Genomic DNA, 24202 nt, shown 5'->3' with positions numbered 1-24202 from the left:
TTATGTTTTTCTTTTTAAACTTTGCTAGGAATGCAGAAGTGTTTGCAATCATCATGAAAAGCATATCATATAAATTGAGAGGAATTATACATAAATTTAGAAAACAGAAAAGTAAAAATAAAATTGTTATCGAATTGGGCCAAATAATCTAATTTGGCAGACTCGGAATCTCCATCCCACATTCTAAAAAATTACGTTAATTATTGATAAAAAAAATATTTTATAAATTATATAAATACTCACATTAATGCAATATGTTAATTTGACATGATACTAACTTGACATAAATTATTGACAATATATTCAAAATTGCAATAATTAGTGAATATGTCGTTTTTTTTCTTAAATTTTGATATTTTTATGTTAGGTAATTGAACCCATTGTTTTCTTCTTTTAATATTTGATTTGGAAGGTTAGACTTTTTGCTAGTTAGATTCCAAATGTTTTGTTACTCAAATTTTAGCGATCAAATAATTATTTTCTTAATTAAACATATCTAAAAAAACGACTTAATCAAATGAACTATGTTCGTGGATCATGGGGGTAATTTTTAGATGATTTCTAATTTAGTTTTAAATAACATATTGATTTTATTATTTATTTAAGTTGAAAGTTCAGTTAAATTAAATTTAAAATAATTCAGGGAGCAAAATGGGTTATTGCCATTTAAAAATTAGGTGCTATTAGACTATAAAATAACACACACATATATATAGTGAGGGAATTAAAGTAGAATTTTTATTTAAAAGATTCGAAGAACAGTTATTTTTATTAAGAAAGGAATAAAAAATAAGAAAAAATTACTTCCAGCCTGTTTGGTATTTTTTTTTCCTGTTTCTCGTTTTCTTTTTATCGTTTTCTTGCTGCCTCCTTTTTCAGTTAAGAATATAATTGTGTTCGGTAATTACTTATTGAACAAAAAAGAGTAACTATTTTTTTTTGGTTACTTTTTCTTGTTATCTAAAATTTTAAATAAAAAAGTAAAATATTCAAAATATTCAATATATAATTTAAATTCTCAAGATTAAATTTTCTTGTCACAAGGCCTTTATTAGATTCAAATCCATAATTTTGTTTAAAAAAAACAATCAAATCCATCATTTTCTTATGCCTTTTAGAAAGTTTGAAATTCACTTATTTCTTTTTCAAGTAACTTGTTTTAAATGTGAGTTATAGTACTTATCAAAGAAGAAAAATAAATAAATAATAAAAGAGAGAGATATATATAGCCGAGGTTGATTTTTATTTATTTATTATTATCGTAAGATTATGGAGTGTATACATTTTATAAACAACAAAATCAAATTTCTGATTTTTTGTTCTGGCAAAAGCATGGACAAAAATATCATCTTATCATTTTTGTCTTGAATAATAAATATCAAAAAATAAATATAACATATATATTTTTAATTTTTAATTTGAAATTTAATTTTCAAAATATTTCTGTCCACAAAAATATATTGAATATTTTATTTGAAAATATCAATAAACATCACGTAGATATGTTTAGAAAAATCATGAAAATTTAGAAATTACCAAAATTGTTTGAATGAATAAATAAGTATTTTATCCATCAAGTCATAAATTTTTATCATTAACATTTATATGCAAATTGCTAAGAAAAAGTTACATTTCATCCTCGTTTCAATGATATATTAAAATTATCAATCGACTCGCATCCGTTTATAAAGATAACAATAGAAAATTTCAATGATGATAGATATTTTGTTTCATGATCTTGCTTAATACCGATTGATACTTGTGTTTTAGCTATCAAATACGACAAATTTGGAAGTGGGCAATATGAGATTTCTTTAAATGCAAGACAAGTATTATTTGATGGCAAAAATCGACAATTATTTATTCAACATCAACTACAAAATAGGGTAGAAGTATACTTTTTAGTCCCTTAATTTAAGACTAGATTTTTATTTGGTCCATATATTTCAAAAGCTGACAGTTTAGGACACATTTGGTAAAGTTTCCGTTTCTTGTTTCTCGTTTTCAATTTCCTTAAGAAATGTAAGCATTTTGTAGGTTTTTTGTTTCTCCTTTTTTTTTGGAACATTCTCAAAATTGAATAGAAAATTTGGAAACATATCTCAAAAAAGTTTTTCCTTTCTTGTCCCAATTTTCAATTTGTTCCAAAACATAAGTAAAAAAATTGTTTTATCATATCTGAATTCATGAATGTTGAGGTCATGCAATTCATTTTTATTTATTAAAAATGAAGCAAACAGAAACGTTACCAAATGAGACCTTAATCCCCAACATTTAAAAAATGGTTATAAAATGTCTCTGGAGTCAAATTGTCATTAGTGTCACACACGTAATGCTAACTCTGTAAGGGACCAAATGACATTTGCTATGTGTTAATTTTAAATGATGGGGCATTTGAGTTTAAAGAAAAAAAAAATGAAACAAAAAACAAAAAACCTAAGAACTCCTACTTAACATGATTATCACACTAGAAAAAAACCTACAACTTGGTGATCGACTGACCATGTCAATAAATGCCAATTCCATGAGTCACATTAACAACAATGTGGTCAGCCAATGCCAATTCCATGAGTGACACTAACAACAATTTGACTCTAAGAGTTTTTTAGACTAAATTATGAACTTTTAAAACTGAGAGATCAAATAAAAATAAATCTCCAAATTTAAAAGACAGGTGAACTTCTAACATTATATATATATTAAATGTTTGGTAAAAATAATAATATATTTTTTTTAATTTGGTTTTTTGAAAATGGGTAATAGTGAAGTGACAAAGCAAACTGATGGGAGGGGGTCAGGGTCTCAGGGGACAGACTGAACCATCTGGTCTATGGACCCCCAAAGCCCCATTCTAAATTTCCATTTTTAACATTTTTGTTTTCATGGTTTCAAACATAATTCTAAAATTCTAAAAAGACAAAGGGAAAAAAAATCAATAAAATTTGTTAATAAAAAGTTGATGTGTCATTAAATTATTGTTTGGTTAAATATTTGGATACGTGAGAACGGATGTTGTTGGTGAGCATATCAAATTTTATTGATGGGAGGACTGAATTTCATGTGTCAAATAGGATTCTCAATTACATGTCGGTGTATCTAAATATGTTAATAAAATAATAATTTAAATATTACCTATATTTTTTTGTTTAACAAAATTTAACAATTTTTCAACCAAAGAAAGTTTTGAACTACAATTTAACTTAGGGTATACGTGTTTTGGTAAGGACAAAAAGTATTTGTACCATCTCCAAAATACTTCTCACACAAAATTATAATAATGCTTTACGAAAAAGGCAAAACATATGTAGAGTGTTTTTGGTTCAAATATTTAACTTGAAACATTTAAAAATATAAAATCAAACCTAAAAAATAATTTGGTATTAAACACTTTATTATAAAGGGATTGAAGTGACATTATCACGTTTTTTTCTTTTGCCAGCAAAAAGGTAAAATTGAAAGAGTTTCAACATTTTCTTAGGAGAAAAAAAAAAACTCTTACCTTGGAGGATACCTTTTCTTTTTCTACATTTGTATGAGTCAATATTATTACATTCTAATTCCTTCTCGATACCTCTCAAGAAAAATTCTAAATTGGATTCAACATTAATAAGTTGGTGTGAGCTTATCCATACGGTTATGCACCTTTCGAAATCCATTTTCTTCGTAGGTACTTTGCTGGGTCTCCAAGAAATAAGTGGTTTTTTTTTTTGCACGATCGAAATTCGAATTTCCAATTTTTTGGTCCGAACGATTTTCACGACATTTATTTAATGGTGGATGGTACATGTGGACAAAAGTGCAAGGATGGTGGAGATTACATGGGAACATAAGATTTTAGTGAAAATGATGGGTCTTAAGGTTTTGTTATTTTCTGTGGATCTATTTTGGAATTTTTCTACTCTTTTTCTCAAATATATAGTGTAAATTTAGTACTTTTTTTTTCCTTTTTTTGTTGAGAAAGTGTAAATTTAGTACTTGGTCTGCTTAAATCCATCATTCTATATTTTCTTCAGAAATTTTGTTGACCACTTCTTTTCTCCTTTGACTAAATAAATCATCAAACTCTTAAAATATAACCTCCTCATTAAATTTGGTGTTATAGCGTTTCAACATTTTTTAATCAAAATCTTTACTCTTAATAAAATTTTTAGTAACGGAACGATTAATGGCTTTTGAAATATCTATTTATAATACTTCATTATGAATTTGTTTGTTTTAATACTAGATTGGTTGATCTACCTTCGAGTTTGGTTCATTTTGATCATTATACTTCTAAAATGTCTATTTTAGTCTTTATACTTTCAAATTTTATTCATCATAGTCTTACTTTCAAAACATCTATATTTGATATCTGGAATTTAAAAAAGTGACCTGGTTTGTCATTTTTATTTTTATCTCATTTTTTAATCATAATTTTAGCACGATATTTCACTCACTAAATTTCTTGAGATATAAACATAAATAATAACGAATTTGTATTAAAGAGTTCCCAATGTGTATAAAATTTGTATTAAAATTTTACAAATAGGGACCAAAACAAATATTTTATCCTTGTGAATAGGTATTAGATTTTCGCTGACCGTTGATGTTTACATTGATTTTTCTTTGATAAATCAACAATTCATTATATCGTAAAAAGATCTATGCAATATTAAAAAATATATATACATTATTAATCACTATGAGAAATGTTATATTTCCCCCTACAAAACGTGTGAAACACCGTTATTTCTGGGCCTATTTGATAATTTCCGCATGTTTCTTATTTTACGTTTTCTCTTTTTTCAATTAAAAAAATATAGAATTAAGTCAATTAATTATGGTTGGTAACCCTTTCTTATTAGAACATGTTTACGACCCCTTCTTGTTTCTTCCTCTCTAAAATTTTAGATTAAAAAAATATAAAAGTACTATATAAAATTTAAAATTAAATATTCAAAAATTTTATACTATATTTATTTTTTTATATAAATTATGCATTCGAAAAATAAAAAAAAGGATAGAATAATATTTTTATATATGTTTTGAAAAATTTTGAAAACGTGAAAAAAAAAATTTTGATTTTGTATTTTCAAAATTTCTTAGACATAGTTACCAAAAGTTTTGAAACAATAAATGAAAACATTACCATAATCCTTTGATAACTCAATTATGTCAAAAATACCTCATCCTCTGCTAAAAAGGGGTTCCCTTTTTCTTTCTTCTAATGGTAAATTTTGGGCAAACGTGACTATAACTCAACTGGTAATGCATCTATCACCGACCAAAAGATTGTAAATTCAAATCCCGACCCTAGATGCTGTACCCACAAAGGAAAAAAAGAGTGCCAATTTTGGATTGCCATGAGAGGTACCTCATACAAGAACGAATGGGGAATTTTCTTCCATTAAAGATCAAATATCACTCACTACAGATTTCCAGACACACCAACAAGCATTTCAAATCCAGCCTTAAGCATCATCATCATCATCATCAAATTTCCCTAAGCCTTAGAAAATTAAATGTAAGAAGAAAAAATTATCTATTAACAGATTCAAAGCTTACCAGAACATGGGGAAGAAAAAGGTTGAAGGGCAATGATCATAAGCTGCATTCTTATTCTCAATTGTTCTAACTACATACTGGCTCACTCTATAACAAGATCGACAGAATTGGCAAACAAAGATCTGACAGCAGTGATCTCCATAGACAAAAGAGCTTCAGATCTAGCAAATTTGATTCAGTAATACAAATTTATAAACTACAATCACAACAAAAGGATCAAACAGATCACTGAAAATGGTGGACTCACCTGCATTTTTTCTCATTGCTGCACATTTTGAACATACCATTTGTAAGTATCCACAAGGCCATCTTTCAGAGAAATCTTTGGATTCCATCCCAATTCTGCAAGTTTGGAGCTGTCCATCAATTTCCTTGGAGTTCCATCAGGCTTTGATTTGTCCCAAACAAGATCTCCTTCAAATCCCACCACTTCCTTCACCAATTCAGCCAGCTCCTTGATGCTCACTTCCTTCCCACTTCCGACATTCAAATGGCTCAAATCGCTGTATTGCTCCATGAGGAAGACGACGGCATCGGCCAGATCGTCGACGTGGAGAAACTCCCGGAGAGGGCTTCCGGTTCCCCACACCACTACTTCTTTTGCTCCGTTGACCTTGGCCTCGTGAAACCTCCTCATCAATGCCGGCAAGACGTGCGAGTTCTCCGGGTGGAAATTGTCGTTCGGACCGTACAGATTCGTCGGCATCCCGGAAATCGCATCCCAATTGTGCTGGATTCGATACGCCTGACACATTTTGATTCCGGCGATCTTGGCCACCGCGTACCACTCGTTCGTCGGCTCCAACGGAGCAGTCAGCAATGCGTCTTCAGGGATCGGCTGTGGAGCGAACTTCGGATAAATGCACGACGAGCCGAGGAACAATAGCTTCTCGACGCCATGGCGGTAGGCTGAATCGACGACATTTGTCTGGATTTGAAGGTTAAAGGCGATGAAATCCGCCGGATAGGTGTTGTTGGCGTGGATGCCGCCGACTTTAGCAGCGGCGAGGACAACGAATCGAGGCCTTTCTGCAGCGAAGAACGATTCAACATCAGATTGGCGAGTTAGGTCAAGCTCGGAGTGGGAACGAAGGAGGAGATTAGTAAACCCTAGCTGTTGTAGCTTGCGAACAATGGCAGAACCGACAAGGCCACGGTGACCGGCGACGAAGATCTTGGCCGATTTATCGGAGAGGAACGAGGATCCCGATGAAGCTGCAAAAGGAAGGGAGAAAAGAGAAATTTCAGAATCTCGATTTACGGTGGATCTAGGAAAACAGAACCGCCATTAAAACGCATAAGAAAGAAAGATCAGAGAGAGCTTCGTGGAATGTAGAGTGAGATCGGAGAAAGAGTACCGTTGTCGGCGGCGCCGCCCATCCTAGGAGGTGGAAGAGAGAATCGTCGGCGGCCGGCGCTCGGAGAGAAGATGAAGAATGAATGTGTGAGGGCGTATGGTAAACGATAGGGTCGCAGATTCAGTGTGGTTTTATTGGAGGATTCAACTCTCCTTAATGGAGGAGTTATCGTCTGCTCCCGTTTCTACGCTATCCTCACCGTTGACTAGAACATTGATGGGAGACTTGTAAATTTAGCAGTGGAATTTTTTTTTTTTGAGAAATATTTAGAAGTGGAATTTTGATGGTTATTTCTCCAAGGCAAAATTTCACTTTTTAACCCCAGATTTGGTAATTCGTATTCTTTTTTTTTTTTTTTTTTTTTAATTCTGGTCATTTGTATTCTAAACTTTAATTTTCATCCCACTAAGTGTGACAATATTAATTTTTATATTCTATTCGGTTTCACTAATTCATCCACTAACTTTAACCTAAAAATTACGCATGTTCATCAATTTAATGTAAAATTAAGTTTTGCCCAAACTAATTTTGGCTTATAAATAAGTTCACTGAAGCTTACTAATTTTAACAACGAGCCCACGTTATTTTTTCTGAATGAGCTTGGATCCTTGTGGAATTGTTAATATAAAAAAATATATATTGGAGACTAGAAAATAAATTTGAGTTCTACGAATGGTTAAGTATATGCCACGCTTTAATAAATATCTTTTGGATCAACCTAAACATAACTTTAATTGATTAAGGCATAAAGTAGTCTTGAACTAAGAGGTTCAAACTTCAATTCTCACCTGACCCATTGTTGATTTACTATTAAGTGATTATAGTATTTTTAAGATAAATACTTTTATAAGTTTAAGTACTTTAACAAATTTTGACCATTTATCAACTTCGTCTGTTTCTTTTTTCAATAATTTTAAGACAATAGGTGTTTTATCCACTGTACTATACTATGTCGGATGATTTATCAACCTCATCGCTATTCTTGAAAATATCCATGGTAACTGAACACCCAAGGCCTGAGAGATGTCCTAGCCAGGCCCAATAAGTGAACAGCCCAGCCAAAAGGCCCAACCCAAAAGCTATACCATTCAAGGCACAACTAAGCTCATTCATAACCATAGGAAGTTTATTTTAAATAATTTACACAAAAATATTAAAAACAACTATTAAAATGCTTTTTTCTTTTTTTTTTTTTGCTTAATGAAGTTCGAGGACTAAGATAAAATTTAAACGCTACTTCATTCTTCTAAAATAATTTACCAATTTAAATAAATAAAAAATAAACATGAACATCCGATAATTGTCATTTACTCATCAAATCGAAGATTTGAACCACCATATTCTCAATTTGTTGTATTAAAAAGATTTAAATAAACAAATAAAGATAAATGTCGAATTACAAACAAAATCTATCTCTCAAACTTAATGTTGTGCCAAATAAGTCTTGAAGTTAAAAATTTACCTCTGTAAACTGAGTTTAGTTTCAATTTTATCCTTGTGATTCAAACAAACAACATACATGGTCATAATTGTTACCGTATTTAAATATATGACATATTATTCAATTTTGGTTAGGGTAAAAATGAACATGTCTAAATGCTACTTTGGTACATGTACTTCGATTTTGGTTCATTTTGGTTATTGTATTTTTAACTCTTGTATATTGACACATGTACTTTTAAAAGGTAACTTTCAAAGTTACGGTTTCTATTTGTAAAATTTTATACCCAGTGAAATTTTTTTCATATAAAAACCTTTTGCTACATTCTAAAATTTTAATGAGAGAATAGTCATTCTAAAATTGTAAACGAAATAAAAAAAAATTAAAAATTAAAATGGTGACCTCACCGAAAATGGATCAGCATTTGCTGGTCGCCCCCCTCGGGGGACATATGGAAACTAAATAATGCAAATATTAGCCCCTTTTGTCCTAAAAAAAAAATCAACTTTTTAAAATATAAGCAAATATTAATTTTGATCAGAAACGATAAAGAGAATAATCTTTTTAAGTTTGGGAGGTGTCTGATAGGGCGGCTAGTCTGGACCCTGGAGACGACAATGTCGCTGCACGGATTTCGATTTGTCGTTTCATTTCACGTGACCTTCAAAATTCACATTAATTATTTTTTGGAGCATCGTACAAATAGTAATAAACCCAACGAGGAAACTGCGAAGAAGTTTCAAACAAAAATGTACTTTCTAAAATTAGAATTATAATTTCGAACTTCTTTCTAATTTTCTGACCTTGTTCTCTTTTTCTTTTTAAGTAGTTTATTTACGGTTAAATTAACAAATGGAACTTGGACTAAATATATAATTTAGTTTATAATATTTGTATTATCTTTCCAATCTCATCAATAAACTTTTTGAAATTTCAATAAAAATTTATTGTGAAATAATGATGTGTGAATTTTAAAATAACTTTGAGGCTATCAACTAAGTATAATAACTTTTTTTTTGTTCAATAATATTAGTTTCAGAGACTTAATATTTGACATTTTGGTGGAATATATGTTTTAACAAATTAGTTTTGTTCATATTAACATTCTTTTTTAGTACAACATGTAGGGGTGGGGGATCGAACTCACAACCTCATGGTTGGAGGTATATGTCAATTACCACTGAGTTATTCTGGCTTTGACTTTATTCATATTAACATTGATCGAAAAGTCAAGTAGTCAAGTATGTTTTATTTTATGGGTGTGCTTTGTTCATAAATGGAACACATTAGATTTTTAGAATTCATTTAATAAAATGTTCATTTCATTTTTAGGTGCTAAAACTATTAATTTTTTTTTTGTGCTTTATTTATAGATTTCATATAAAATTCTTAATTTCATGTTGGGAGTAGATTAATTTTACCACTCATTTAAATATAAAATTCGTTTGGTCTCATCCATCTCTTCGTAAATGGTGTGAAACCCGTGATTAAATTATAGGAAGAGATTAAAAGTAAAGAATCACAAACAAGTTGAAATCATAAAAGTTCAAATTATTTTGGATAAATTTTGTTGGTTTCATATTCAATTTTCTAAAAGTTGGAACTACATATCAACTTTTAAATGCTTAATTAATGTTCTCAAAAAAAAAAAAAATCTTTTAAATGCTTAATTTTTATAAATCAATACATCAGTTTTTTTAACCATCAATAAGAGAATCTAATTTCCACCTTAGAATTAGAATGCTCAAAACTTCAGAGTGCAATCCAAATCCAAAATCACTTCCTCTCTTACCCTCACCAAGTCGAAACAAAACCATAAGCCAATAAACTTTTGCTCAAAAGGCCAAAACAAATCTTTGAGAATTTGTAAACACATAATTGAGCACCTTCTTATTCATGCCCTTCAAAAAGTCTAAAGATTGGGAATCCCACCATTACAACTCTCAAGAAATTCTCCCTCTTTTTATTTGGATTATTTATTCCTTTACCGATAATTATTCCACTTTGTACTAAAAAAAATCAAATTTATAATTTAAATAAAAATAAAAATATTTTATAATAGTAAAATATAATACTGTTTACTCTCTAATTTAAATGGTCTCTACTTCTATTATAACTAAACTCATTTGATGCCGTTGGTATTAGAAAACAATAAAATTAACTTTCCTTAAATCTCATTGGTTCACCAAAAGCACGTCTGGTAATGTATTTTGTTTCTATTTTTAATTTTTTAACTATCAAAACACATGAATAAAAATGTTATTTACATTATTTTATAATTTTTGCTTAATATCAAATAATAAATATAATATAAAATAACTTTCATATAAAACTTTACTTCTTTCAAGAAACAAACAAAAAGAACTACCAAAACGATTCTTTTTTTTTTTTTAAAGATAAACGATGAATGAAAAACAAAAACGTTACTTATTAATTTTTTTTATGGTAATAACTTAAGTAGAAGAATTCAAGTCTAAAATAGCACTCTAAATCAAAATCTTGGTGGAGTGTGTAAAATAGAAAAGACAAATTTCTGTAAACTATTTATTATAGTTTCTAAAACTAAAATTTATGTCACGTGGGCAATATATATAAAAAATTTTAATTAATAAAAATTATTAGTTTGAACCAGATTTTGCAGGCTGGCTCAATTATGAGAACGGAGCGCACAAATTTTTATTCCAAATTCAAAACTAAAACTACATCACAGATTCAAAACCATTTACCGTAATTAAAATCATACCAACCCCCAAAACACCACAGACGACATGTCGACACAACGCCAAAACAAACCTAATCAAATTACACCATATGAAACTCGGTGACACAACACCAAGCACAGTCCTACAATTTATTCAGAAAAAGAAATAGGAAAGGAAAAAAAGAAAAAGAGAAAAAAACCGACTCCCACTATCGGGATTGGCTGTGACTCACGAACACACCACCGCCCGGTAACCCAGAATAATTCCCCCCTACACCGACGACACACACCGGAGCACCACCTCTTCCTCCGCCACATCGGCCGCCGCCTCCTTCCAGCACTGTATCAGCAACGCCTTGCACGGCGGAGGCTCCGCATACCCTCTTCTGTCCACGGTGTACGTTCTGTAGACAAGGCACTCGCCACCTGGCAGCTCCTGTTTCACCACGTTGTCACACGTGTACCCATCCACGTCAGCATGCTCAAGCGCCCACGTGCGGGAGCCACCGGCGCACGTGGCGGCAACAGAAAACTCCGCCGGGGAGAAGCATCGGAGCGCCCGCTTCACCAGCTGCGAGAACGGCAGCTCCGCTGCGTCGAACCCCATGGCCTCGTAGCTCGCGTAGCTGAAGCCATCCTCTGGAGTCACGTGCACCGTAGAGTACGCTGCACCCTCAATCCCGTTCATCGAGTACCCGCATGGATCGAACTCGAAGTCGCAGATGGTGTGATTCGGAATTATCTCAGAAATTCCGGATAGTTTCGTCATTTTCTCAGCAGATGAGTGGCATCCCGTTTTTTTGAAAAATACCGCGGCCTTGTCCCTGTTCAACCCTTTCATACACATCTCCAGAGTTACCAGATCCGTACGTTTCCCATTCGACGCCGATTTTACGGCTGAGAAGATGTGCCAGTTGCGATTCGGAACAGCCGGATCGCCGATCACGTAGGCCTCGGAGTGGAAATGACCAAAGTAGACATTTAGCGCGGTTACTTCCTCGGAGAAGCTCCGGTGAGGCGCCGGCTGGTAGTCTGGGAAGATAAAGGTTCCGCGGGAGTATTTCACGGCGACGGCGGCGAGTGAGAGCGAGTCGGCGAGTTGGAGAATCGTCGGGATGGAGAGGAGAAGCTTGGTTGTGCCGCAAGTTTTGAGGATGATTGTTCGTGGATAAACGAAGAGACTCGACTCGGAGAGGACGTAAGAATCGAAATCGGAGTTGGAGAGGTGAGAAACGATAGTGCAGCAAGCAGGTTCGAGGATTGAGTCGAGTTGAGACCGATTCAGAGCTCGGAGACCGAGTTCTTCCGGGTCCTGGAAAACGGACGGCTCCGAGAATGTGATTTCAAGGCGTTTTTCGAAGCCTTCGAAGCCGATTGGAGAAGGAGGCGGAATTTCCGGCGCCGGAGGCGCGGATGAGTCTGTGAGTTTGGTTAACACAGTCATGGTTGCAGAGTTAATCGAATGCCTCAAAATAGCACGAAAAATCAACAAAATCAAAATCGACAGAGAACTTTGGAAGGTTTCGGATCAAAGCGAAGAAGAAATTCCTAATTTATTATCACGAAACAAAGCAAATTCGAAAATCGGATGTTCTATTCTACAGATGGAGTCATTAAGGCCGGAAAAGGTATCAGGACGGCTTCCTCACGCACTGCAGAAGAATCAATCGACGAAAAAAGCAATTACCACACAAGAATCATTAAAGTAACACAATAACTCGGAAGTAGAAATCTAAGAACAATCTTACGTTGGAATACGCAGCAGATCGGAACTTCTCAATTCCACCGTGGGGACGAACGTCTTCAATAATGTAGCCAAGAGGAGCTTCGTATTGCTGTCGTTTACTACTATTGCTACTACCACTGCTAGATTTCTTCTTACCGCCTTTCGTCTCCATTACCACATCCACAATTCCTCTCTGCAACGAAACTAAAAAAACAGTGTTCGAGACGACCAAATTCAAATTCAAATTCAAACAAATTTCATCGCAATAACACAACGCAAATCAGATCAAAATTCTCAAAAACCAGCATACACATTAGCTCAGAGATACCTTGCCAAGAAGAAAGGATGAATTTAGAAACCTTAACAACCGGATATACTTACAAATAATCTTCGTCAATGGCGGAATAAATACAGAGAAAACCAAGAATTCCTCGGCAATTCCCCAAGAAAGAAATGAGAGGTAACCACTAGAAATTTGGGAGAGCGAATAAGGGTTTGCTCAAGAACGGTAGATGCAGATGAAACGGAGGATTTAGCTTGTGAGAATGAGAGGGAATCGGAGAGAGGCTATTTATAGGCGCGAAGATGAAGGCCGGGCGGGTGCCCCTAAAGCTTGCGTCAGCCGCAAAGAGTGGCGTTAGTGGAAAAAAAGAACGGAACGGAGTGCAGAGTACTGAGTTGGGGAGTGCCCGTATCCGCGAGTTTTGGGATAGCAATTTTCGTCGCACGTGGGTTGTCCACGTGGCAGTAAGGCGAGCGGTAGACCATGGCACGTCGAGTATTTACTTGGCCCAAAATAGAGTAGGAAAAAGGAATCAATCTAGAGTTTTTATTTTGCATATATACCCCTACTCAAATTTTATTTATCAGAATTACCCTGATAACATCATTGGTTTTATTTTTATTTTTTACATTTTAAATTTTTATTTTTATTATTTATTTTTTAAGCATATAACGCTACAAAATGATTTGACTATCGACCTATGAAGAAGATAATTGATATTTTTACAGGTTCAACTATACTCATGTCTGGTTTAAGAATATTTTTCAAATGATAAATAAATTAGATATTTAAAAATTAGACAAAATATATGATTTGATATTAAAAAAATTTCACTCTTTTTTATTCTTTGTAGTTTCTTTTGGATCATGCTGAGCTCCATATTAAAGTATTTTTCCAATGATAAATAAATTGGATGCTTAAAAATTAGGTTAAATATACGATTTCATTCCTAAATTTAACAAGTTCTTTTGTCTTTAATGTTTTTATAAAAATATTTGATTTTATCTTATAAGCTACCAAACTTTTTAATCAAAATTTACCAATAATATCATTGTAATTGGATAAAAAAAAATAGTGGAATATGAACTTTGTACTTGTGATGGAATTAAATTATAATCAAATTTCTTTAGATGGTTTACCAATAAGTACTAAAAAAACATTTTCTTTTAATAAAAAAAACATTTTCTTGGAGTTGGTGTAAGCTCTCAAAGGTCTCTTAAATTAAGTTTATAAACACTCCTCCTACTCAGGTTTATTTACTTGAATTAGAATAAGAAGAAATTCAAATGAAAATGTTCTCATTTTGATTGATGTTATTTACTATAAATATTATGGAATAATTATTATTCATTGATGTTGTTTACCATAAGGATCAAAGAGTAAGATATATAACAATTACTATTATACTCCTTTGTTATTTCTAATTAATTACAAATATTACTATTATACTCTTTTGTTATTTTTAATTAATTACAAATGTATTATTGTGTTAATATTTATTTTAATTAAATCAATAAGAAATTTTATTATTTCATAAATATTAATGGTTTAAAAACTACTTCTTTTTTGGGACGGCGGTTTATGAACTACTTGTCTTTTTAGTAGTTGACTAATGACATCTTAAAATAAGAATATTTTTTTTCAATGCATGCATCATTTTCTTTTTCTTTAAAAAAAAAGAGGTAAACAAAATTGGAGGAGTAAATAATTACATTTTGGAAAAATGAAATAAGAGAATAAAAATATTGAAAGAAATTAATGAAGAATTGGATTTTTGCACTTTGAGATGCTTTTTTCACTTTCTTTCCAATTTAAGATTAAAAATAAAACAGAAAAAAAGGTCCACTACGACATGTCGACAGCGGCAAGGCACCTGATCCGATATTCCTTTTCTTCCGCTTCCTTTACGTTACACCTCGAATCGATGCCCGCGGCCTGCCGCACCTGCCGCGTATGCAAAACATGCAAAGGTAGATTTTACATGTGTATTTATTTCAATGAATTTTGAATTTTAGTGAAAACAATATTTATTATCTTTCTTTTTTTCTTTTTTTGAATGAAATATTTATTATCTTTCCAAGGCTTGAAGATTTGATTTTCTTGATTTCGCCACAGCGAGCATGGACATATATATATATCTTCAATTAAGATGTTGTAAGTTCGATCTTCCACCCTCACATATGGGGCTAAAAAGTAAAGAAAAAAGAATTTAAAGATTTCTTTGTACAGTGAACTATTATTTTATTTTATATATATATATATATATATTTAAAAAATCTGTTTCTACCTAATTTTGTAGGTTGAATCAATTAAATTTCTAAAGTAATAATTGTTTCAATTAAAACTCTGAAGTAACAGTTGTTTCAATTAAAATCCTAATTTTTTTTTTGTAAGTGATTCAATTTATATCCTCTGGTAGGATCTAATTTCAAATTTTATTTCAAAATTTTCATACATATGACTATTTAGTGGCTATTTAGTGGGGGAGATATTAGAATTAATCAAGTGGGTGGTAGTGACTTTTTATCCAGAGAAAAATAGAGAAATAAGAAAAGACAAAAACTGTCCATATTGAGATTTACGTCTTTCAAAAATGAAACTCAGTGTATATTGATTTATTTACGAAAGTTTAGGGTTTTAATTGATTCAACCCCTAAAGTTTGGCAGGTATAAATTGGTTTTTTCCTATTTATTTTAAATATTCATGAATATTTAAGTTATTTTATACGTGTACCTCGACTACTAATTTTACGATAAATAATCATTTGACTCTAATATATTTCTTTTCACTTAATATCTATTTATTTTTTATGACGATTATCGTTGAGTTAATGTTGAAAATACCAATTTCAATTGGATTATGTTCTTCTTAAACATTCTAACATTACCATCTCCATAGTATAATTTTTTAACGGATCAATTATTTATTTATTTTTAAATTTGTACACCGATTGATTTTCAGGAAAATAAAATGAATTTTTGAAATAAAAATAAAAATTGAAATTAAATTGGTATTATTTTTCTATAAAAATTGACCATGCAGACCATATATATATATATATATATAATATATATATATATATATTGGTACTTCAGTTTGTCCGTATCGCATAAATGTTTGGGCGTAGCCCCCAAAATACGCCGAAAGTTGAGGGATATCGTCCGTAGTAAATCTAAATCAATAAAATAATGCTTTAAAAAAATAACAATAACAAAATCAATAAAATAGTGGGCAATTATGATGATAAAATTGTAATAAAATAATAATAAATTGTCATCGCCTCATTTATTTTTTGGTCATTCTATTTTTTTTTAATACAACATGTTGGGGAGGGGATTCGAACTCACAACCACTTGGTTGGAGGTATATGCCAACTACCGCTGAGCTATGCTTGTTTTGGCCCTTCTATTCTCTTTTTGAAACAGAAGGTATATCTTCAAGACGAGATATTCAAATTTATGATCTTTTTAATAATTATTTAGTTAAATTTAGTTAAACTCAGTTATATATTTTATTATTGATTTTTTTTTTGTTTTCCCTCCATATATCAAATGGGACATAATATTTTAAGTTATTATTATTTTGGTAATAATTTTCTTGATTTTTTATTTTATTTATAATATGTTAAAATCGATTAATATGTCCTTGAAAAAACATGTTAAAATTTATTCAAAAAAGTCAATTTATCATTAAGTTATTATTTTGTTGATATGTTTGGATATATAAGCATGTCACTTAGAAAAAATAACAATTTATTGATGGATCGGTGAAATTTTATTAATAGTGAGTTGTATTTACATATTTAATAAAATAATAATCTAATTAGGCATCAATTCTCTGTTGGTAATAACAACTTTTTTTTATGAGATGACTAATTGAGATTTTTTGATTTTAGAATTAAAAAAAAATTGAAGGACTAAATCATAAATTGAATAAAAGATCTTCTTGAACGTTTTTTTTTGTTTTAATTTAAATAGAAAAATAATTTTTTTTATTTTAAAAACACTTATTCCAAAAAACTTCTTATTACCTCCCCCAAGAAATTAAGTGATAATATTCTTGTCACAGGCTACACTTTTAATCTTTAAAATTTGAAAAATAGTTTTGAAAAGTTTAGCTCATTTAATCCTTACTTGACTATTAGAAAATAACAATTACATTTTAATTACTATTATCTAACTTGAGAAAATATATCAATTCAGTATTTATTTTTGTGACTAGATTTCAACTCTCTTTTCCCTCTTTTTTGTCTCTCTTTCTCTTATCTTTCGGCAAACTTCGCTGTTGCCGCAGACGCCCTTCCCACACTTCCCACTATTTGCCATTGCTCTTCGTTTGCTGTCACTCTAAACAACCAGATCTTAATCATTTCTCAATTGTTGTTGTTGTCTCGCGCCAATCACCATATCTTTAGCCATATCGTCTTAAGATCTCGAGAATAAATGATGAACAAACAATTGGAACGACCATTTGTTCCAGTACAAATATAGAATGACGCTCATTCCACATCTAAAATGAGTGCGAAACATTCATCGCTCATCCATGTGAAATGGGGAGCGAACTCATTCCACTAGATATGGTGGAACATTATAGATGTGTTGTATTTTTTTATCGTTCAGGACGACTCAAATGACAACGACGATAGTCAATGGTAAGGCCAGTGGCAATATTTCTCAGAGAAGGGGGAGAAGAAGAAGGAGAAGAGGGGAGACGAGATATGAGGGTATTTTACACTTTATTTTATTTTTAATTTTCAATTAATGTTTATTCTTAAAAAAAATTCAATGAATGTTTTTTTAGTTCAATTGTAGCGTAGGAGATCGAACCGAGAAAAAAATTTGACTTCTTAAAAGTTAAAGAGTAAGTTTTTTTAGTATAACATGTGTGGATATGGATTCGAACTCACAATATTTTAATTGGAGATATATGTGAATTACCGTTGTCATTTTGACAAGTTAAGGAAGATTTATCTGATGGTGTTTCGTATGGCGTCAACTTACTCAAATTTCCAATAATTTGAAAAAAGTTTGACCTATGCCATATTTTATATGGTCATAAAAAAACAATGGATAAAGGATCGAATTTCCTTTATAATTTTCATTTTTCTAAGGATTATTTTTTGTCTTGTTTTTCAAAATTTTCTTATTTGGCTGCAGTTTAATATTGTTAATTAATGGCATCCTCTTAGGCACATACTCAGCACCCACTTGACCATATTTTAACTTATTTAAATTAATTATTAAGATAAGAATTTAAGACATGAATCAATTCTATTGGAATGGTTTTTTTTTTGTTTTTTTTGTCACGTACTATATTTTTCTTTGTCCCTATCTTGTATTTCGAGGATCCTACAATTATTTAAGTTGTTAGTACAATGTTATTTTATATAAATTTAATATTAGTTTATGCAAAGTGTAATTATTGTTATTATTAATTCTAAAATATATGACTGACCGATACGATTGCAAAATTGAGAGGTGTAAGTAGGGGAGGTCAATATAGTTTTCGTCCAAAGTAAGTACAAACCAACTAATCTGAAGAAAATTTTAAAAATTCTCTATTTTTAAGAATTTTTTTTATTATAACAATAGATGAGATTTGATTGATAATATATATCTTAATTTATTGAGGGAGTTGTCTTATAAATTTATAATTTATATTCTTAAAATGTTATTATATATATTTTCGAGTAACATTATTTTCATAGTTTATTCAAATTTACAATTGAATTTAATAGGTTTCATCTTGATCTATTGACTCTAAAAAAATTTAAATAGTTATTCTAGTTATAGTTGCCACTGGATTCCTAATGCCATATTAAGACACAATAGCACATACAATCAATACATCATAATTTAATGATTTATATTTGAGTGGAAAAGAAGTCCAATAAATAAATAAATAAATAAATAAATATATATATATATATTTATTTATTTATTTATTGGAATATATATATATATATATATATATATATATATATATATATTTAAATGGGAAATGGCAATTTTTTAATTATCAAACCAAAAAAAAAATATTGGACATATATTTAAATGGGAAATGGTATTTTTTTTAATTATCAACCCAAAACAATCTTAATTAAGGAATTTTGAAAGTTGAAGATGCAAATGGAATCTGCTGGTGCTGAATTTTGGCTTCTTCGCATTCCTCCAAATCCGCACCCAATGAAAACGATAACGAATGTAGATCCTCCAAAAACCAATAGCACCGATAACATGTTAGTATATAGTATAGCCAAAATATGGAAAGTATGATTATTTTTGCAAACCTTCAAGGTTTAGTTTTACCCTACTATTTTTAGAATTCAAATACTGATACTTTTAAGAGATCATGCCTTTTGGGCCAATGCAGTTTGTTGCGGTCTTTTGATCGGATTGTGGAGCTTGTTGGCTTGTTTGGAATTTCACCAAGACAAGATAGGTGTGAGCTAGGCTGCTTGGAATGATTGGAGAGGCCTTGTCTGAGTTCTCGGCCGACATCTGAGAACTGGTCAACGTCGAGCTTCGATCATCCTTAGTCGATAAGACTTGCCTGCTTGGTTTGTCTATTTGGACCTTCTCACCTTCGACCCAATTTTTGTTTCATCGAACCTCACTTGATCTGCCTATAACAAAATCTAAGGGATTTTGATATAAATTAGGGTACTAATTAACATATGCTTGAAATTAAGCTCAGCCTAAAAAACCAGAACTAATACTTTGGCTTGAATCTATATTTTTGGATTAAATTATATAATTTATCTCTATATTTTTATGTTCCGTGTGCTTTTTGAATTATTAATTTCTATTTTATACTAATTGCAAAAAAAAAAAAAAAAACTATTTTGTACTTTTTGATCTAGGTTACTTTTATTACATCTAACACCCGATATAGAGTATTAAGATTAATAAATTAAAATAAATCCACGAATTTTTATTTTTCTTACAGCAAACAAATCCACGAAATTGAACATTATAAGAATAGCGAAGATATTAAATTGACACAAATTGAACATGAAAATATGAGGATTAATGGGATATAATTTAACTACATTTTTATATTACATTATGTGTTTTTGTCCTCATATTTTAACTCTAGTTTTAATATAGTTTCTATACCTTATAAATTACTCTAATATATATATATTAGAAATTTTACATAGGAGCATATATTATTAAAATTTACTAAACTTCATTGTCACTAATAAAACGTAAAAACAATATAATTAACATGATAGGTTATTTGTGGTTGCATTCAAAATGAAACATAAATCTAATACGCTTCCAAACAAATTTAAATAAAGGATGAAAATTAAAATTAAAGTAAAATGATATGACTCGAAAATGTAATTTATTTTTTTAAAAGAATATTATAGTGCGATGACCCACTAAGCCTACAACTTAAAATATATTAAATTCATTCAAAGCTCATATTATAAAAGTAATATTGGTTTGATCTCTATGGAAAGGGTATGTTAATAAATTAAGGAAATATCTTCATATTAAGATCTCAAGATGTTTGGATATAATAAGGTAATGGAGACAATTATTTGGGTTATAATAAAGGTAAGTCCAACCCATATTTGGATTAGTAGATGGACAATATTATAAGAATTATTATATTGAATACCTTTTCCATAGTTTTGGCAAATATTAAAACCAAAAATTATTCTAATGGGAATAATTGAATATGATCATGCTTGCTTTTTGATCCATTATAGTGATATGGAGTTTACTGCTATTATTATTATTATTTTTATTTTCTTGGGGGTGTCATATAGTATTTTATTTATTTGAAGTTTTTTATATAAGAAAAATGAAAATGGTATATTTTAGGAGTCCATGTTTAAAAATTGGATAGTGTTTTGACCAACACTTTTAATTTATTTAAGTCTCACCTAACCTTATTCATTTCTTATGAAATATTATCGAAGAACAAGAACATTAATATAAAGTATGCTAATTTTTTAATTAGAAAGAAGTTTAACTTCTTTTACAACCTCTCAACTTTCATTTCCTATGTTCTTCATCTTTTCAATTTTAAAATTTCTACTTTGAATATTAAAAAATATCATAAATTATCATTTAAGTTGATATTATTATTAAATTTATACATGATATTAAACACAAATCTAATTTAGGGATAAAATTGTTGATGCACGATTCTAGTCGAGGTGATATGTCATAGTGATCTTAGATTTCTAACGTGGTTCTGCTTCTTGTGGTTCACCAGATTTTCCACTGACAATTGGAATATTATCTGACATTTTCCTTCCATTAAATGCTAGGCAAATTTCTCACGAGTTAGAATCTTCTGTAAGTCGGAGTCGAGTTGAACTATGCTTTTAAAGACATGGGTCCTCCTCTCCGTTTCTAGGGTGTCTGAGCTAAATCCTTGTAGAAGGGGATCACGTGTTGCACTTATTTTATCGGTAATAAAAATAAAATATTAAAAATACAAATTAAGTTAAAGGTGGATTTACACCTTTAAAAAGAAATTTAAACAATATTCACCTCTCTTTTCCATTGAATTTATCACCAAAATTGAGAGGATGATTTTGACATGAGAAAAGGCATCTTTACACGATTTAAAATCTAGCATCTTTTTGAAAGCTTGATTTTGGTTGGCCTTATGGTGTTAATTATTGAATTAAAAAGAAGTGATGAATAGTTAGGGAAGTTGATTTACAACATTATTATTACTTAAACCCCACAATTATAAAATTAGGATTAAAATGTGGAATAATACATCCATTCCTTTCATCTCTAGTTGCTCGCTGAGTTGTTTCCAACCATTTAATGAGTAATATCGCTATTACTTTGGTTTAAATAATAATTTTAATTCTTAAACTTTAAATATTCTACCATTTAGTTTTTTATTGGTTTAAAAAATTATGCACTTAAACTATACAAATTATGCAAATTATGCAAGAAAAGACTATATAAATTCTTAAATACATCATAATTCAAAATTGAGGGGATAATTATTTTCTCAATTTCAACGTTTAAATTAAAAATTTTGAAAGTTCATAAAATAATTCTAGTTAGAAATATTCTCTGTAGCTTAACTGCTTTAACTACTAAATTTATAATTTAACTATTATACTATTAATATTTGCATAAATTATATCACCATAATTGGATGAAAATGGAGATATTATTGATTTTGATTTATAATTTGTCTTAAAAAGGCAAAAAATAAAAGAAGACTAATTTTACACGCATTTTACTATATTTATTCTCAAATTTTGGCAAGAATCACACCAACATGGAAAGATGTTACATTTCAATTATTCAAAAAATAACAAAAGAAGAAACTCCATTCAAAGAAAAATGAGAACTACCTTTATTTTTTTCTCTATTTTTTAAATTCTTTTTTGTACACCATAAAAGTAAAGAAAATTTAAAATATGAGCAGGTGAATCCACCTCTCACCACAAATTTTAATTTGGTATCTAATTATATATTTTCATCTGCATATTTTTACAGGTTTTATTTTACTCCCTAAAATTTATATTAAAATTTATTTTTATTAATTATTTAACAGGAAAAAACAAATTCATTTTGAAACTCGACACTTCACTTATTATAGATAGCTTCAAATACTTATCCACCCTACAAACAACATTGTAAATATAAAAAATTATCCAACAAGTTGTAAAGAAATTAACCAGCATTTATAATAATCTTTCATTGCAAAGTTTATAAACTAAAACAAAATAATTGAAAATTTAAAAACTGAAATAGAATAAATAAAAAAGTTAAAAACCAAATAGATAATCATATGAACATAATCTTGAAAGTCCAAAAACCTATTTGGAACTCTTAAAATGCAAACTTAAAAGATGTACAACTTGAAATTTTAGGGCACAAAAAAATAAAAAATAAAAATAATACTAAAGAATGCTTTACTCAGTTTTATTTCAATTAAGTTTTGATTTTGGTTTCATTTAGCTGTAGCTGATTTGCTGATATGCTTGTTCGAAAAATTCTGAGTGTAAAAGAATGAAGCTGTTAAATACTTTAACGGTTCATGCAAAGGAGACACCAATATTTAGAGATCTTTATTAAAAAGTATCAAATTGGTTAGAAAAAGTTCTTCGAACCACCTACCCAATTCGGGTTAATTTTTTCCTGTTTTTTTGTAAACTTATTTGTACTAAAAAAGATAGGAAGTGTTATTGATTTCTCATTCGAGAAGCTAGACATAAAATTAAACTTTCTAAAATTTCTTCTCCCAAGTGGCTTAGAGTGCTTTTGATTAGTAATCAGAAAACATAAATTTAAAATCAATGGATTCAATTAAAATGATAGTTATATGTTTTCAGTATTTTCAGTTTGTGTTTGGTAGCAAATTTCGTAATTGAATAAAAATTGTTCAATAGTAGTTATAAACTAAATATTTAGTTTAATCTAAACTTATATTAATTAATTTATCAACATTTTTTTAATGAATTTTGTATAATTATTATTTTACAAGGTTATATAATTTAAAATAGATCATATTTTACATGTTTTAATTTTAACAAGTATAAAATGAGTTTATAATAAGATGTAATATATTTATCAAAGTTTTTATCAATTTTTAACGTAAACAGTCAAAACATAAAAAGTTGTTTTCAGGATTTCTACCGTTTAAATCACATAATACCAAAAAATTTTAAAGAACGAACCTCCCCAAATACTGCAAATACCAATTTTAACGTCCACTGACGAATAAGATATATTTGGAAGTGTTAGATTTTAACCGAAATTTCGACTCTTCCTCTTCTATGCGGCATACTTTTTCTTTTAAATTTTTTTCTACTTGCAAATTATCACGTCACATATATTTATTGTCATCCAATTCTAACATTTAGTGATACAAAAGATATAACTGAAAAATTTTAAAATATAAAGGACTAAAATGAAAGTATTGGAAATAAAAACAATCAAATATTGTTTTCTAAAACATATAGCTTAGAAAGAAAGCAAAAGAGCCAATGATTGGGGATAAAAGTGTCATTGTCTAAAAGGGAGAGAAGTTGATTGGGCCAAAACTTTGTAAAGGAGTGTCACTTCAATCCAGCTGCAAGGCAGTAAAACCCATCCATCACTTCAAAATCCAAAGATTTTCATTTTCTACTGCATTCGAATTTCGCACAATTTT

At 29.9% G+C, this 24202-nt stretch overlaps 2 protein-coding genes across 3 annotated transcripts; both read right to left on the bottom strand.

Moving 5' to 3' along the window:
- Positions 1–5566: 5566 nt before the first annotated feature.
- On the bottom strand, positions 5567–7062 carry LOC111020819 (putative GDP-L-fucose synthase 2). 2 transcript variants are annotated; one of them, XM_088127089.1, is made up of 3 exons: positions 6903–7062; positions 5792–6759; positions 5567–5705 (listed from the first exon to the last, which is right to left on the bottom strand). In XM_088127089.1, exons 1-2 carry the CDS (start codon positions 6922–6924, stop codon positions 5804–5806), a joined length of 978 nt encoding a protein of 325 aa, XP_087983215.1. In that variant the 5' UTR covers positions 6925–7062; the 3' UTR covers positions 5567–5705; positions 5792–5803. The 2 variants fall into 2 exon arrangements, with proteins under 2 accessions (XP_087983215.1, XP_087983214.1); XM_088127088.1 differs by having other exon boundaries at positions 5567–6759.
- Positions 7063–10994: 3932 nt separating this feature from the next.
- On the bottom strand, positions 10995–12678 carry LOC111020816 (S-adenosylmethionine decarboxylase proenzyme). The gene has a single exon (XM_088127833.1). The coding sequence runs from the start codon at positions 12486–12488 to the stop codon at positions 11316–11318; it is 1173 nt and encodes a 390-aa protein (XP_087983959.1). The 5' UTR covers positions 12489–12678; the 3' UTR covers positions 10995–11315.
- Positions 12679–24202: the final 11524 nt, after the last annotated feature.

The sequence above is a fragment of the Momordica charantia genome (genome assembly GCF_013281855.1).
Source record: "Momordica charantia cultivar OHB3-1 chromosome 8 unlocalized genomic scaffold, Mcharantia_2.0 BLBB01000008.1, whole genome shotgun sequence".
Classification (NCBI taxonomy): Eukaryota; Viridiplantae; Streptophyta; class Magnoliopsida; order Cucurbitales; family Cucurbitaceae; genus Momordica; species Momordica charantia.
This window is presented reverse-complemented; position numbering and strand designations above follow the sequence as displayed.